Genomic DNA, 17,526 nt, shown 5'->3' on the forward strand with positions numbered 1-17,526 from the left:
GAAGGTCATATGGTCAAGAGACTGAACAAGCACCTGAGTAGCCTGTGAATAAGTTGCATGTCAGATTCCATGGCTTGTTAAAATACATAATAGAATCTTGTGGTTCACTGTTTCAAATGCAGATGAAAGGTCCAGGATGATGAGGACAAATGACAGGTACGGTATGAGAGACAAAATAAGAAAGAAAATCACATTGTAGGGTTTTTAATGAATTAATTGGTAAATTCCTCTGTAAAATAAGTATTTGGTCACCTACAAACTAGCAACATTTCTGGCTCTCACAGACATGTAACTTCTTCTTTGATAGGCTCCTCTGTCCTCCACTTGTTAACTGTATTAATGGCATCCGTTTAAACTCATTATCAGTATAAAAGACACCTGTCTACAACCTCAGAAAGTCACACTCCAAACTCCACCATGGCATTCCACAGGGATTCAAATCCTGCAGTGCCAAACGTGCCCCTCTGCTTAAGCCAGTACATGTCCAGGCCCATTTGAAGTTGGCTGAAGAGCATTTGGATGATCCAGAAGTAGATTGGGAGAAGGTCATATGGTCAGACGAAACCAAAATAACTTTTTGGTAAAAACTCAACTTGTCGTGTTTGGAGGAGAAAGAATGCTGAGTTGCATCCAAAGAACACCATACCTACTGTGAAGCATGGGAGTGAAAACATCATGCCTTGGGGCTGTCTTTCTGCAAAGGGACCAGGACGACTGATCCGTGTAAATGAAAGAATGAATGTATTGTAAGATTTTGAGTGAAAACCTCCTTTCATCAGCAAGGGTGATTGAAGATAAATCGTATATGGGTCTTTCAGCATGACAATGATCCCAAACACACCGCCCAGGCAATGAAGGAGTAGCTTTGTAAGAAGCATTTCAAGGTCCTGGAGTGGCCCAGCCAGTCTCCAGACCTCAACCCCATAAAAAATCTTTGGAGGGAGTTAAAAGTCTGCGTTGCCCAGCGACAGCCCCAGAACATCACTGCACTGGAGGTAATTGCATGGAGGAATGGGCCAAAATACCAGCAACAGTGTGGGAAAACCTTGTAATGACTTACAAGAAAGGTTTGCTGTCATTCTCTGTCATTGCCAACAAAGGGTATATAACAAAGTATTTAAATGAAATTTTGTTATTGACCAAATACTTTTTTCCACCATAATTTGCATATAAATTCTTAAAAAATTCTACAATGTTATTTTTCTGGATTTGTTTTTCTTATTTTGTCTCTCATAGTTGAGGTACACCTATAATGAAAATTACAGGCCTCATCTTTTTAAGTGGGAGAACTTGCACAATTTGTGGCTGACTTAATACTTTTTTGCATTGTACTATACCTTCCTAAAGATGATGTTGTGATAAAGGAAAAGAGGTCTTGTGAGATGGCCTGGATCACTGCAGTAGGGATTGAGTCTAATTAACAGATTGTTGGATTGCAGGATGAGATGATGTACTCAATCTCTGAAAATTCTGCAAAGGAAATGGATGTAGGGCCCTGAAGTTCTGCTGTAGGGATTGCATTAGGAGCAAAGGTTTGGCAGACTGCTGCTATTTTCCCATCAGAGAATATGGCGAAGTCATCAGCAGTCAGAGAGGATGGAGAAGAAGGAGCCGGTGGGATGTGTAGTAAAGCGAATATATTGTAGAGTTTCCCAGGACAATGTGCAGAAGCTTCAGGCTTTTCCCTGTAAAAGGTAGTTGAAGCAGAAGTAACATCACATGTAAATTTGTAGAGAAGAGCATGGTAAGGGACAAGATCTGCATCAACCTGTGATTTCTCCCATCTTCTCTCCGCAGATCGTAATTCTCTTCAGTTGTTGCATAATAACTCAGCAAGCCAAGGAGCCAGCCAAGGAATCATCCTTGGTTTAAATGACAGAGGGCATAGGAGGTCCATAGATAAGGAGAGAGGAGAGAAAAGTATTTGTGGCAGTCTCTAGTGGTAGAGAGGAAAAGGAGTATGAGTCTAGGAGGGATGATAGGATACAGAAAAACAGTGTGATACAGTGACAGAGGATACGGCAGCTGGTGTAGCTGAATTCTGAAGAGATACCCAGGTCTCAGTTAGTACCAAAAAATCATTTACATTTTAAATTATGACTATTCTGCATGTTCTATAGTGAAGTTTGGCATTACACATGGTTCGGTTTTAGACCCACTCGTATTTTCTCTTTATGTGCTTCCTCTGGACAACATAAATTGTAAGCATGGTATTAGTTTGCACTGTAATGCTAATAACAATTATACTGTAAGTCTCAGATGAGAAACGTCAGTTTAACAAAGTTGTGTGAAGGACACTTTTTTCTTCTCTCTCCCTCTATTTAGCTGCACATGCCACTTCTAAGCTACCAGTGATCCAGACCCCTTTTGCCCTCTGGACCTGTCTGACTGATCCTGGTGTGCTGCTTCTATTTAGATCTCATTGTATGGAGGGCCTGTGTGGTCTGCTTGGAAGGGAAGTTTCCATTTTACCCTGAAGATGGTTCTGGCCTTGGCTGATGCAGACAGCTGTTCTCTGAGCACCTGTGACTGCCGTCACGTAATAGTTCAGGAATTTTATACCGTTTTGTACGCAAGCCTCCAATACCAAACAGGAATCCTTATTAACTTAAAGCACATCCTCTATTATTAAATTTATATTAAATTTTTTATATTAAACAATTATCACCCAAATGAGAATTTGTTCCTGGTTGAGTCTGGTACTCATCAAGGTTTTTTCCTATTGCCAGTCTAGGGAGTTTTTTTTTTTTTTTATAAAATGTAGATTCCTATGTATTTTCTCACATATTTCATACTAATTTTCTTTATTTTATTTTATAAAGCAGCTTTTCAACAATTATCATTGTTAAAAGCGCTATAGAAACAAAATTGAATTAAATTAAGCCTGACACATTTAAGATCTATGATCTATGAAACATTCATAGATGCGAACAAAACATGAAAGTAGCCCACATCTATTGTACAAAAAAGAGAAACTGCAGTGCTCCAAATACTGATATTTAAAATTATATACAGAGTTTTCAGCGATATATTGTACTGTATGTGCGTGTGTGTGCGGGAGAAATGAGTCAGCCTCACCGATTTCAGTGAATCAGTTTGGAAGCACAATGATAGAAAATGGATGTCCTGTAAACCCGTCATGATAGTAAATCATTCTAATTCCAGAAAATCCTCAACAAAACAGAGTTCACAGTCTAAAACAGCTTTAGGACAAGATAGAGCTCAGGATTCCCCTCACGATTTAAAGGCGATACTTAGCATTAGAAAACTTACTATTTCCCTAGCCATTGTATGGTTTTTGGCCACATAATGTGGGGAAAGGAAACACCGTAAGCCAATTGAGTTGGTATGCTTAACATTTTATATTCATGTCAAAGGTGTACAAGACTCACTTTGTTGGACTTGAAAATAAATCTGACTTAACAAATCCCGGAACAGATCGGAGACTACCTGTACTTACTTTTGAAATTGACTGTATATAAAAAGTTAACTTAATTAATTAAGGGATTTATTCTTTACTTAATTTTAACTATTATTTTTAATTATAATAAACTATTATTTTCTATTTAACAATTTTCTGGAAACAAAAAGGCACAAATAATAAAAAAAAAAACACTTTTGTTTATAATATAACTGATTCCTACAAATAGGAAGGCAGTTTTATACAAAAGTACAAGCTTAGTCCTTTTTCGTAATTCGTAAGCAATATAGCAAGCGGATTTCATTAGGCCAAACAAAAATCACAAAACAACTCTATTGCACAGGAAGCTTATTCTTTCAACAGTGATCTAACCCAACATTTACGGCCCTTTTATTTTTACTATATCAGAGAAGACTGCAAATCAGATATTGACCATGTAAAAAAAAAAAAATAAAAATTAAACAATTTTTTCGATTCAATGGATAAAAACAAACTGGTCTATATAGTATTCACATATGAATATAGAGATAAACAATGAAATAAACAAGAGCTGTATTATAATTAAATGCTAACTGAGTATCTTGAGCCATTTGTTTTTTGCCTTAATATTTAATCATTTAATTGTATATGAACACATATAGAAACATGGATTATAAATAATACAATCATTTGTTATGCAATTTAGCTTAGTCACTGAAATGAACTTTAAAATAAAATAAAATAAGATTTTTTTTATACACATTTCAGGTATACATTCTCCCCCAAAAAGATTGAAATGGCAATGACAGTTTTTTCGTTTTGGCTATAAAGTTAAGACATTTTGGGAATAAGATTTATACATGACTACGAAAAAAGATATGTCATTGTAGCTTTCATTGTCTGATATGCATATCAAGATGATTTAAAAAAATTAATCACAGCATATTTTGAATCCATTTTTGTTGTTGCCCAGGTGTGCCAAGTTACATCAGTCTCTTACACAATTAATCGCTTGCTTACACAATCTACACATCAGTTGCTTACACAACCTATCTTGGTTTAAAACTGAATTTGTTATTTTAAAGGGAGAAAGAAATGCAGATTGATTTGAAGCTAAGAAAACAGGCAAAATTAATAGCTAGACAATTTTAATGCTAAGAAACAGCAATCGATGACAAAAATATTGAGATCTATGAAGAAAAATAAACAACAACTGATTTGGATCAGTCAGCAGTCATGAAGATGAGTATTAAGTGATGGACAGAAAATTTCAAACAACATGAAACAATGTGATTTTTTAACAGTGTTACTTATGATAGGCCTCTGATCTTTTTAGGCCTTAGGGCTTCAGTCTAGGTAAGCCTTTGCATTAATGTAACCTTGTGCATGGTAATGTATGGCTCACTAATTTTTGTTGATAATGCAGTTCATCATGATGGCTGTCAAAGTCAGAAGTCTTTAGAAACATTGAATTTGCCAATTTACAGGTAATAGTTAATAAAAATTAGAAGTAACTTAGAAGAGAATGGTGAAAATGTGCTACTAACACTACAACGGACTTCATCAATTCCTAAAGAGCAGAGTGAAGAAGGTAACCCATTTACACAAATGGCAAATAAAAGAAGCTGTGGTATCAGCCCAGGAAACATCACAATGAATGAATGAATGAATGCAATGGTTTAATTATGTTTCTAGATTGATGCCCTTACTGCAAACAACTAGAAGCAACCAATTTTTTTTTATTTATTTATATTTGTTTGTTTGTTAAATCTGTTCCAATATATTTGCAGATCTAAAATAGTCTGACATTTAAATGCAAATGTCAGGAAATTACTGGTCTGATTCTGATGTACTACCTCATATTTATCTTTTAATCTCAAACCCAAATGTTGCCAGTGTATAGCATAAACACAAAAAAAATAGCATTTTAATATTTTTGGGAGGAGATGGCATACCATGTCAGGCAGTGAAGATCATATCAGGTTTCTTTATATACAATTCAAACCATAAGTTTATCTATACCTTAGCCCAAGGATAGGCAAGTTGGTAGGCCTAGAGAGCCATAGTCATTTACCAACTGCTCCAAACTCACCTGCCTGTAGCCTTGTCCACACGTAGCTGGGTATTTTTAAAAACTGAGATGTTTATCTGCGGTTTTGGCCCTTTGTCCACAGTTTTGGTCTTTAAAAAAAGAGCTTTTAAAAAACTCTTCCCTGTCCACACAATACCACTGAAAACAGAGTTTTGGAAAATCTTCCTTTTGGGCAAATAGAGATTTTGGCTTATTGTAATGTCACCTTGTGTGCCGATGATGTCAATGTCTGTCTGCTAGTCTCCTTGATTTGACATCAGCTTTGTGTATGAGTATATTTGTGCAATAGTGGACTTACGTACAGTAAACTAGTAACTGTGTTAACGTTGCTTACTTGACTTTTTACATGTGTACATACATGCGCAGTTACTCACACATTATGTTAACGAACAGAGGTGCCTGAATGTACTACGAAGCTCACTGCTGCTACATGCAAAACTCTAAAGACACAGACCCTGCAAACAGCGACGGCGGCTTTTACAAAGCGCAAGCTGTAATGTTTTGTCTAGGCTTCTGATTGGCCCCCTGTTGATTAGGGCTGCTCCAAATAACACTTAACAGGGTGTTTTGTGTTTTCAGGTAGACAAATATATTTTTAAAATGTAGGTTGTGTGGAAAGAATTATTTAAAAAAAACTAAGTAAAAAAATTTCTGTTTTTTAAAAATACCTGGCTACATGTGGACATGGCCTTAGTAATCCTGAAGACCTTAATTAGCTTGTTCAGGTGTATTTGATTAGGGTTGGAGGTGAACTCTGCAGGTTTGCGGCTCTCTAGGACAGAAATTGTCTACCCCTGCCTTAGCCAAAAACATTTAAACCAAAAAAGTTTTTTACATTTCCTGAATAAATCCTAGCCAACAATATCTTTCTTTGAAGAATGTGAAATGTCAAGATAATAGGAGAAAATTTCTTTCACATTTAAATTTTTTCATCACATTCCCGGTGGATCAGAAGTTTACATTCACTTAGTTAGTATTTGTTAATATTGCCTTTAAATTGTTTAACTTGTTTATAAGTTAGATCATATGTTGCGGGCTTCTTGCAATAAGTTACCAGAATTTTAACCAATTCTTCCTGACAGAACTGGTGTAGCTGAGTCAGGTTTAAACACCTCCTTGCTTGCACATGCTTTTTTGATTCTGCCACTATTTCTTTTTTTTAATTGGATTGAGGTCAGGGCCAAACCAGTAACTCAACTTAATTGTCCTTAAGCAATTTTGCCACACCTTCAAAAGTATGCTTACATTTTAAAAAAAAAAGACCAGATGGCATATCTCTCAATCTATCTGGCCTATCAGAAACTACTAAAGCCATAAAATAATTTTGTGGAATTTTCCAAGCTGTTTATAGGCACAGTCAACTGAGTGTATGTAAATATTTGACCCACTGGAACTGAGACATTGTGCATTATAAGTGGGGGAAAAAAATCAATCTGTAAATAATTGTTTGAAAACCTACTTGTGTCATGCATAAAGTGGATGTCCTAACCGAAACATAAAATTTGTAAAGTGGTTAAAAAAAGTTTTAATGACCTCTGACTTGTATCTGAACTGAACTGTATCAGCTCCATCTTCTACATAATATGATATACTAATCACAGAGGATATAAGTTACAGATTAATTGTTTTACTGGCATATTGCTTACAGCATCTTATTTGGTACTGAAATGGTGAAAGCCATATTACTTTTTGAGTGATTTCTTAGGTTTGGCCTCTTATTAAGTGGAGGCTGTAAATCACTAAACATATTCAAACCACCTGTTGTTATTGGGATATTGTTGAGGGTGGTGCCGGCTGGGTTCTGGCTTGAAGTTTGCAATAATGCTGGGCTTGTGTTTGGTTTTGGGGTTTGGTGATTCATGGAGATTCCACTGCTAATACTCTTTAGCAGAGTCTTTTCTCGTGTGGTCTCTTTTTCAACCAGACGTTGTTTGGGTTTCCGACCCCTTTTCTTCCAAGGTACGCCATTTTTCATGCCTTTCTGCAGTTGCTTGTTCTGTGAATCTTTGTTCTTGCTGTTGGACACGTTGCCTGTTGCTCGAAACCAATTCTAAATTAAAATGAGGGAACAGCAGGGTACGCAGAAAGAGTAGGTAAGAGCAGCTAACACTGGTATACTAATCTTTTGACAAGGGGATAGTCAAACAAATTATGTGTATAGGGTTGTGCATGTGTGTGTCTACGTGGGTAAATATTATATGCATGAAAACGTTTCTGCAGGTATGTAAGTGTGGGTAGATGAAAGTGTTTTTATATATGTTTTGTAGCTCACCTGTGAGTGTGTCTTACAAATGTGGTATTTCACTCCACTCTCAGAGCTGAATTCTCTTTGGCACAGTAAGCAGGTATACTTCCCCACAATGACCCCTCCCTGTTTGAAATAGAATAAACTGACATAAACACTAAGTTGAAATACAACAATTTCAATGTTTTTAAAATTATCTATCTATTGGTTTTAAAACATAGAATAAAAATAATTTGCTACTAATATAAAAAAGCATGTATCATACTGATTTGTTAATAAAAGATTAACTTTTTACTGCCCACTAAATGTCAGATTCCAAGCTGTCTTAGTTTACCTTTGCTTAGCTAATTATAAAAAGGTAAATTATAAACATGTGTAAAATACTGACATAAATGATAAGATATGTTTTTGTGTTTATCCCCAAAATAAAAATACCTGTTGACATTGGTATTTAGCACATAATCCAAAATGTTTGCACTTCTAATCAAGGATAGTCACTAAAATGTCTAACAGATGATTGCATTGCTTCAACAGTAGCAACATACTTACTATTTGTAATGTTAAAGAAAGAAAAGTGATTACAAATTCCAAATTAATAAAAAGCACTAATAAAAGTAATAATTGAAACATATAGATCCACTTTCTTACCAGATTTGTTTTTTTTTAACCAAATTAGATTTCTGGGTAAAATTTGCCAATTCTTTTGCGGTTATTGGATCAGTTTGTACATTTAAATGTTCATAGACCACAGAAGTCAGCTGTGTACCTTCATACAGCTGATTAGATGGGCTTTGAGTCCTGACACACTTCCATAAATGGCCTCACAACTCTGTCAAGGGAAATAAGCTAATTATTCTACAGGGGACCACAAAAAAATAGAAAAAAAGATTGCAGTTGAGATATGTTATTGTGTCTCATTTACAGTATTTAGAGCTTTTTTTTTTTTTGAAAAAGAAAAATAGGTTTGTTAGAAAGAGTATACCGCTTACAATATTTGGACAACAGATGAAACCTTTCTCCTTCACTTCATTTTTCCAAGTATCCAAAGTTTCAGGGTCATAAGTGGGAAGGCCCGGTCGTGTGTAATTCAGCTAAAAGAAAAATAGGGAAGTGTTAATGGTGGTTCTTCTTTCTATTATTCATCCCGATTGATCTGGCACCTTTCATACAAAAAGCAGATCAAATTGTTTTTACAAATTGATAAGTTATATAGCATTTGATACAAGAAAAATCATTATTTTTCAAGATTAAAACATTAAATATAATCAATTAATATTGCTAATTATTTATATATTTTTGTTTATTTGGTATTTAAATTAATTATAAAAATATTTTTTACACGTAAACAGAATTAGAAATTTTGTTTAGTCATGTGTAGCGGTGGCCAATATACTGTTCACCCCTTATCGTGTCATTGAATGTAACGATAGGCAGCATGATCATCACTTTTTAGTACTTAGTATTTTTTATATATATACAGATGTGGCCATTAGAAATGTGCATTTTTTTCCCCCTCTAGATGCCGCAATTCGCAATTCGCAAGAAATCCCACAAGCAACATTCGGGAATTTAAATAGATGTGTTGTGCTTTACTGAATATCCACCAGATGGCGCATGGAAGGACTTAATCTAAAAGCCAGACCAAGTACAACGAAGAATTGTGTGTAATTAATTAGCCTAAAACAATATTGTTTCCAGTGCTAAAGCAAACATGATTTTTTTTTTTTACAATATATCTTTCATGATGAATGTGTGTATATGTGCTTCATATTATTGTCATAATGATGAAATATGATGCCCAAAAACGTGCTTTAAAATTCCTTATAGGTTTCTTATATAGTTTTTGTAATGTCTTAACAGGGACAAAATGATGAAAGACAAGGCAATGGTTTAAATAGTCTTGAACTTAATTTAATTTCCTGATAGTAGGCTATATGATAGTATATGATAGCATATCTTATTTAAAACGTAAAAATGTGCCGTCGACATTGAGCACCATCAATAAACATGAAAAAATCTCTCTCTCTCTCTCTCTCTCTCTCTCTCTCATATATAAGGTATATATAGGCATATTGTGATAAAGTTCATTATTTTCTGTAATGTAATGATAAACATTAGACTTTTATATACTTTAGATTCATTACACACAACTGAAGTAGTTCAAGCCTTTTAATTATTTTAATATTGATGATTTTGGCATACAGCTCATGAAAACCCAAAATTCCTATCTCAAAAAATTAGCATATCATAAAAAGGTTCTCTAAACGAGCTATTAACCTAATCATCTAAATCAACTAATTAACTCTAAACACCTGCAAAAGATTCCTGAGGCTTTTAAAAACTCCCAGCCTGGTTTATAACTCAAAACCGCAATCATGGGTAAGACTTGCCGACCTGACTGCTGTCCAGAAGGCCATCATTGACACCCTCAAGCAACATTTCTGAACGAATAGGCTGTTCCCAGAGTGCTGTATCAAGGCACCTTAGTTCGAAGTCTGTGGGAAGAAAAAGTGTGGCAGAAAACGCTGCACAACGAGAAGAGGTGACCGGACCCTGAGGAAGATTGTGGAGAAGGACCGATTCCAGACCTTGGGGGCCCTGCGAAAGTCTGAAGTAGAAACATCCAGAGCCACCTTGTACAGGTGTGTGCAGGAAATGGGCTACAGGTGCCGCATTCCCCAGGTCAAGCCACTTTTGAACCAGAAACAGCGGCAAAAGCGCCTGACCTAGGCTACAGAGAAGCAGCACTGGACTGTTGCTCAGTGGTCCAAAGTACTTTTTCGGATGAAAGCAAATTTTGCATGTCATTCGGAAATCAAGGTGCCAGAGTCTGGAGGAAGACTGGGGAGAGGGAAATGCCAAAATGCCTGAAGTCCAGTGTCAAGTACCCAAAGTCAGTGATGGTCTGGCGTGCCATGTCAGCTGCTGGTGTTGGTCCACTGTGTTTTATCAAGGGCAGGGTCAATGCAGCTAGCTATCAGGAGATTTTGGAGCACTTCATGCTTCCATCTGCTGAAAAGCTTTATGGAGATAAAGATTTCTTTTTTCAGCACGACCTGGCACCTGCTCACAGTGCCAAAACCACTGGTAAATGGTTTACTGACCATGGTATTACTGTGCTCAATTGGCCTGCCAACTCTCCTGACCTGAACCCCATAGAGAATCTGTGGCATATTGTAAAGAGAAAGTTGAGAAACGCAAGACCCAACACTCTGGATGAGCTTAAGGAAGCATCCTGGGCCTCCATAACACCTCAGCAGTGCCACAGGCTGATTGCCTCCATGCCACGCCGCATTGAAGCAGTCATTTTTGCAAAAGGATTCCCGACCAAGTATAGTGCATAACTAAACATAATTATTTGAAGGGTGACTTTTTTTTGTATTTAAAACACTTTTCTTTTATTGGTCGGATGAAATATGCTGATATTTTGAGATAGGAATTTTGGGTTTTCATGAGCTGTATGCCAAAATCATCAATATTAAAACAATTAAAAGGCTTGAACTACTTTAGTTGTGTGTAATGAATCTGAAATATATGAAAGTCTAATGTTTATCAAATCATTACAGAAAATAATGAACTTTATCACAATATGCTAATTTTTTGAAAAGGACCTGTGTGTGTGTGTGTGTGTGTGTGTGGAATGTATATATATATAATCACCTAAAGGATTATTAGGAACACCTAATACAACTACGTTGTTGACCCCCTTTCGCCTTCAGAACTGCCTTAATTCTACGTGCCATTTATTCAAGAAGGTGCTGAAAGCATTCTTTAGAAATGTTGGCCCATATTGATAGGATAGCATCTTGCAGTTTATGGAGATTTGTGGGATGCACATCCAGGGCACGAAGCTCCCGTTCCACCACATCCCAAATATGCTTTATTGGGTTGAGATCTGGTGACTGTGGGGGCCATTTTAGTACAGTGAACTCATTGTCATTTTCAAGGAGCCAATTTGAAACGATTCGAGCTTTGTGACATGGGGCATTATCCTGCTGGAAGTAGCCATCAGAGGATGGGTAAATGGTGGTCATAAAGGGATGGACATGGTCAGAAACTGTTGGTCAGGACATGGTCAGAAACTGGCATTGTTTAAATGCTCAGGTAGCCTGTGGCATTTAAACAATGCCCAATTGGCACCAAGGGGCCTAAAGTCTAAAGAAAACATCCCCCAGACCATTACACCACCATGCATCCACGCATGATGGATCTATGTTCTCATTCTGTTTACGCTAAATTCTGACTCCACCATTTGAATGTCTAAACAGAAATCTAGACTTATTAGTCCAGGCAACATTTTTCCAGTCTTCAACTGTCCAATTTTGGTGAGCTCATGCAAATTGTAGCCTCTTTTTCCTATTTGTAGTGGAGATGAGTGGTACCCGGTGGGGTCTTCTGCTGTTGTAGCCCATCCGTCTCAAGGTTGTGCGTGTTGTGGCTTCACAAATGCTTTGCTGCATACCTTGGTTGTAACGAGTGATTATTTCACTCAAAGTTGCTCTTCTATCAATCAGTCTTTAATCAGTCGGCCCATTCCCCTCTGACCTTTAGCATCAACAAGGCATTTTCGCCCACAGGATTGCCGCATACTGGATGTTTTTCCCTTTTCACACCATTCTTTGTAAACACTAGAAATGTTTGTGCGTGAAAATCCCAGTAACTTAGCAGATTGTGAAATACTCAGATACACACACATATATATGTGTGTGTGTGTATATACAGTATGTGTATTAAGAATATATTCAGACTTTCTTTTAATATATTCAGAATCCATTTAACATATTTAGACTTTTCATTCAATATATATATATATATATATATTTCATTCAATATATATATATAGAGTTTTCATTCGATTCTCTCATGAATATTTTCCTAAACAGCTTGCCATTTATTTATATATATATATATATATATATATACAGTGGAACCTCGGATTACAATTAACACGGTTTACGGATGTTCTGCAAGACGAGCAAAGATTTTTAATAAAATTTAACTTAAAAAACGAGCATTTTCTTGGTTTACAAGCACCGAGTACTTGTGAGTTTCACGCATGCGCTTCTTGTTTAGACGCCGAGCGTCATGTGATCACAACTGAACGTTTTTTCTCACTCTTGCGCTGCAGAATCGTCTCCCCTGCTGGGTCTTAGTGCTCGTCTCTTACTGGTATAATCAACATCTGTGCACGCTTGTACTGTTTACTATAACACTGACTACGTGTGTGAAACATACTTTATTATGTGTTCGAAAGCGTGTGTGTACAGCGCGTGTACTGTTTCATATAACACACGTGTGTGCGCATGAGTAAGGCAAAAGAAATTCTCAATACAGAGGTTAAAAATCTATTTTCTTCCTCATCGCAGTGTGTTTGTGTGCGCGTGCGCGAGCGTAATTAGACACTGTGCCGGCTGTGTGTGTGTGTGTGTGTGTGAAACCCTCATTCACAAACACACGCGCACAGAAATGAAGGCAAGAGACACACACTCTGCTCTCCAAAGAAACTCTGTCGCAAATCTTTTCAGAGGTGAGATGCTGGGTCATTTGTTTGTTTGTTTTACTTTACAGCAGTGATTCTGTTAGTTTGCGCTCACACGAGTGTCTTAAGCGTGGTTTATTTTTTTTTATAGATCAAACAGTCTAGCGGGAGAGAGACGTTGATTTATGACCTCTGTTTACGGAACTGTAGTCCATTGCGGGAGATGCATTATGGGTAATGCAGTCTGGTGTGTGTGAATGCGAATGTGAGATTTAAGTTAGGATATCGAGCCTGAGTTTTGTTCTTCAGTAGTTTTTTTTGTTGGATTTAAGTGCAGGATCCACCCGAAAGTTTGTACTACAGTATAACCTGACAATGCAAAAAAAAAAAGAACAGGCATCGACGAGTTTGTCCATCTCATTATTACACAAGCATGGATTAACGAGCTGTTACGCTGTCGCGAGCAACATTTAAAAAAGCGGAGAAGCTTTAATAATTTAGACCAGAACAACAGTCTTTCCGTTAATGCGCGTGTGAGTGTGTTTAAACGAGAGAAGAAAGTTTTAATGTGTAAGACGAGGAAAGGGAGACAGAAGGGGCTGAAAGCAAGAGTCTCTACTTACTCTAGCCTCACACACACACACATACACAGCGCCTGCATGCACAAAGGGAAACGCTTATCTGCCGGGATTTATTTTTTACTTTTTTGAAAGGTAACGTGCATGTTAATTTGTTTTATTTTTACTTAATATTTTGTAATAATTATTTTTATGTATTTTTTTTTTGGGCTGTAGAACAAATAATTTAAGTTTCCATCATTTCTTATAAGAAAATTTAATTTAGTTTACGAGTGTTTTGGAATGAGCCCACTTCCGAAACGAATTATGCACGTGATCTGAGGTTCCACATTGTATATATGTGTGTATGTGTGTATGTGTATATATATATATATATATATATGTGTGTGTGTGTGTGTGCACTACTCAATAAGTTAGGGATATTGTGAAAGACTTAGTTGATGTCATACATACAGTGTTTGTTGCTGTCATAGTTAGTCCTGCCGGAGTCTCTGCTTGCACTCTACAGTTAATATACATTCACAATATACATTGTGTGACTGTGACCATACCTAACTGCCATCTCTCCTCCTCTTCTCTTCCCTCCCTCTTTCTCTTTCCTCTCTCCTCCTGTCTCCCCCTTTCACTCTTTCTCTCTCTCTGTCGAGCTACACATGTCGTTCCTGAGCTGCCAGTGATCCAGACTCCCTCTGCCCTCCGGACCTGTCTGACCCATCCTAGTGCCCAGCTTCTGGCTGAAGATCTTGTCACATGGATGCCCCGTGTGTCTCTCTGGGATGTGTCTGGTGTCTGGGACGATTCTCTCTACCTAGAAAATGGTTCTGGCCTTGACTGGTGTTGGCAACTGTTTCTCTGGGGACTTGATGATAGTTCAGGACTGGAACTTCTTACAAGTCTACCTGGGTCTTCAATAACTACCTGGACTCCATATTAACATCAATTAACATCAGCTATTATAGCTGAACTGCCTCCCACCCTACACACTGTATAAATGCAGATCATTTACTGCTTTCTGTTTCACCCAAATGAGGATGGGTTCCCTGTTGAGTCTGGTTTCTCTCAAGGTTTCTTTCTATTACCATCTCAGAGAGTTTTTCCTTGCCACTGTCGCCCTCGGCTTGCTCACCAGGGACAAACTGACCATTTTGATTTATACAAATTCACATACAAACTTAAATAATTCTTTTGACTGTGTAAAGCTGCTTTGCGGCAATGAAAATTGCTAAAAGTGCTATACAAATAAAATTGAATTGAATTGAATAGTATAAAAATTAGTCCATTCCAAAATTCAACAGATGGCATTGTACATTTTTTTAAAAACACACTAATGATTGTGCAATTAAATTCCACGCACACAAAGTCAAAGGCACTGGGAGTTGTGTTGTTTGGAGCTGTGTTCTTCTGGTAGGGCCTTCCAAGGCTAGTTAGTCTCAGGCGAGAGGCGAGACTAAGAATGGTTCAAATTAGACTCCATGAAAAACAGGAGGGAGACAGGTGATCCTGCGGACCTGTGGAGCCACCATTTGCAAGAGAAACCGATGGGGTCGGGAGCACTGCTTTTTAGGTGGCAGTGAAGACAGAGGGCCTTAACGGACCAGACCCAGGTGGCCAATGCTGGCTATGGGGACATGGAACATTACTTCTTTGTGGGGGAAAAGAGCCGGAGCTTGTGCGGGAGGTGGAGTATTATTAGTTAGATCTGGTGGGCTTACCTCTACGGAAAGCCACAGCTCTGAATCCCTACTCCTAGATGAAGGTTGGACTTTGTTCTTCTCTGGGGTTGACCTGGGTATAAGGCACCAGGCAGGTATGGGGATACTCATGAAATAAAGATACACACAAGTCCACGATTAACTGCTAACGTTGGAGCAGTTCAGAGTATTCAGACTTTTTGTAGACCCTAAATACAGTGGGGCAAAAAAGTATTTAGTCAGCCACCAATTGTGCAAGTTGTCCCACTTAAAAAGATTCAAAATTTAAAATTTGAGATTTAAAGAACTTTATTAAGAAATTGCTTTGTCTTGGTCATACAGTTGCATTGATTAATTTACCGGGAAGAAAGGGGAAAAATAGACTAAACAAGGAAAAGATTTTATTCAAAAAATATAATTAAAAGGAAAAATACAATAAATAGAAGTAAAAATAGAATTAAACATAGCATACAGTTACATATTGCACTGAAAATAATTAGTAGACTGATATTGCACTTAAAATGTAGTATAAGTGAATAGAGAGAATTTTGCACAAATGTACTGGTAATTAGATATTGCACTTAGAACTTATCTTAAGTTGTGGGAACAGTAGTGTCATAAAGTATTATTGAACAGTAACTACTGACAGTCCCTATTTTGTCTTGGAAATGTTACAGAGATGAGTAATATCATTTAATGGCCATTGGGAGAAAAGATCTCCTGTGGCACTCTGTAGAACATCTGGTCATGAGCAGTCTCTGGCTGAAATTGCTCCTCTGGTCCGAGAGAACACTGTATAGTGGGTAAGAAGGATTGTTAAAAATTGTGTGTATTTTGGACAGAATCCTACTCCTTGCCACGACATCAACAGAGTCCAGCTCTATTCCCAGAACAGATCCGGCCCTTTTAATGACCTTGTCCAGTTTGTTTTTGTCTGCCGCTTTCATGTTGCAGCCCTAATAGACCACAGCATAGAAAATGACACTCGCCACAACAGATTCGTAAAACATTTGAAGAATGGTATTGCAGATGTTGAAAGACCTGAGCCGGCTCTGTCCTTTCTTGTAGAGTGTGAATGTGTTAACTGGCTAGTCCAGTTTGTTATTCAGATGCACTACCAGGTATTTATACTCAGAGACCATGTCCATTATCTCTCCCTGGACAGATATAGAAGTCACAGGGGTTCCACTTTTCCTAAAGTCGACCACCAGCTCCTTCATTTAGATATTCTCAGATAGTCCATGATCCATGAGACCAGGGAAGTGTCGATTTGCATGATCCTTAGTTCCCCCCTCCCTGTACTGCCAGTTGTATGGTGTTGAAGGCACTGAAGAAGTCAAAGAACATAATCCTAACACTGGTCCCAGGTTTGTCGAGGTGGAAGTAGGTTCGGTGGAGCAAATAGATAATGGCGTGATCCAGTCCCAGGAATGGCTGATAGGCAAACTGAAGAGGATGAAGAGAGGACTTTACCTGGGGATGAAGTGTATCCAGGATAAGTCCCTCAAACACCTTTATGATATGTGATGTTAGAGCGACGGGCCTGTAGTCATTCTGGGCAGAGGGTCGTGGTATTTTGGGGACAGGAACAATGCAGGATGTTTTCCACAAGGCAGGGACTTTCTGTAGAGACAGACTCAGGCGGAAAAGGTGCCATAGGACCCCACATAGTTGAGGATCACAGGATTTCAGGACTCTTGGGTTGATTTTATCCGGACCTGCAGCTTTTGTAGGACAGAGCCTACTCAAACCGCGTTTTACCGGGTCATCTGAGATGTTAATTGATAGGAGTGCAGAAGAAGTAGTGGCCGTTTTCTGTGTGGGGTTGGATGGGGGAGCCAAAGGAGAGGAGCCTGTTTTAAAGTTGAAGTTGGAGGTGGTGTGAGGCAGAGGGACATCAAATCTGTTAAAGAAGGTGTTGAGATCGTTAACATGTTCCACATCGCCCCCAATAGCTTGGCCACTCATCTTGTAGCCAGTAATGCTCCTCATGACTCTCCACACCTCTCTCATGTTGTTGTTCTTCAGCCTTTGTTCCAGT

The 17,526-nt window shown here is 37.8% G+C and overlaps 1 protein-coding gene across 5 annotated transcripts in view; it reads right to left on the reverse strand.

Moving 5' to 3' along the window:
- Nucleotides 1-3,358: 3,358 nt before the first annotated feature.
- znf512b (zinc finger protein 512B) overlaps nt 3,359-17,526 on the reverse strand; it is a 205,062-nt gene continuing 190,894 nt past the window's right edge. For 4 of the 5 annotated variants that reach the window (XM_053482161.1, XM_053482162.1, XM_053482160.1 and 1 more), the window contains 4 exons: nt 8,727-8,828; nt 8,504-8,566; nt 7,765-7,863; nt 3,359-7,542 (listed from right to left, as the gene is read on the reverse strand). In XM_053482161.1, the coding sequence (XP_053338136.1) occupies nt 7,135-7,542; nt 7,765-7,863; nt 8,504-8,566; nt 8,727-8,828 (672 nt within the window). In that variant the 3' untranslated portion in view covers nt 3,359-7,134. Of the gene's footprint in view, nt 7,543-7,764; nt 7,864-8,503; nt 8,593-8,726; nt 8,829-17,526 lie in introns of those variants that run through there. The other variant, XR_008356100.1, reaches the window with a different exon arrangement.

Source organism: Clarias gariepinus, chromosome 22 (genome assembly GCF_024256425.1).
Source record: "Clarias gariepinus isolate MV-2021 ecotype Netherlands chromosome 22, CGAR_prim_01v2, whole genome shotgun sequence".
Lineage (NCBI taxonomy): Eukaryota > Metazoa > Chordata > Actinopteri > Siluriformes > Clariidae > Clarias > Clarias gariepinus.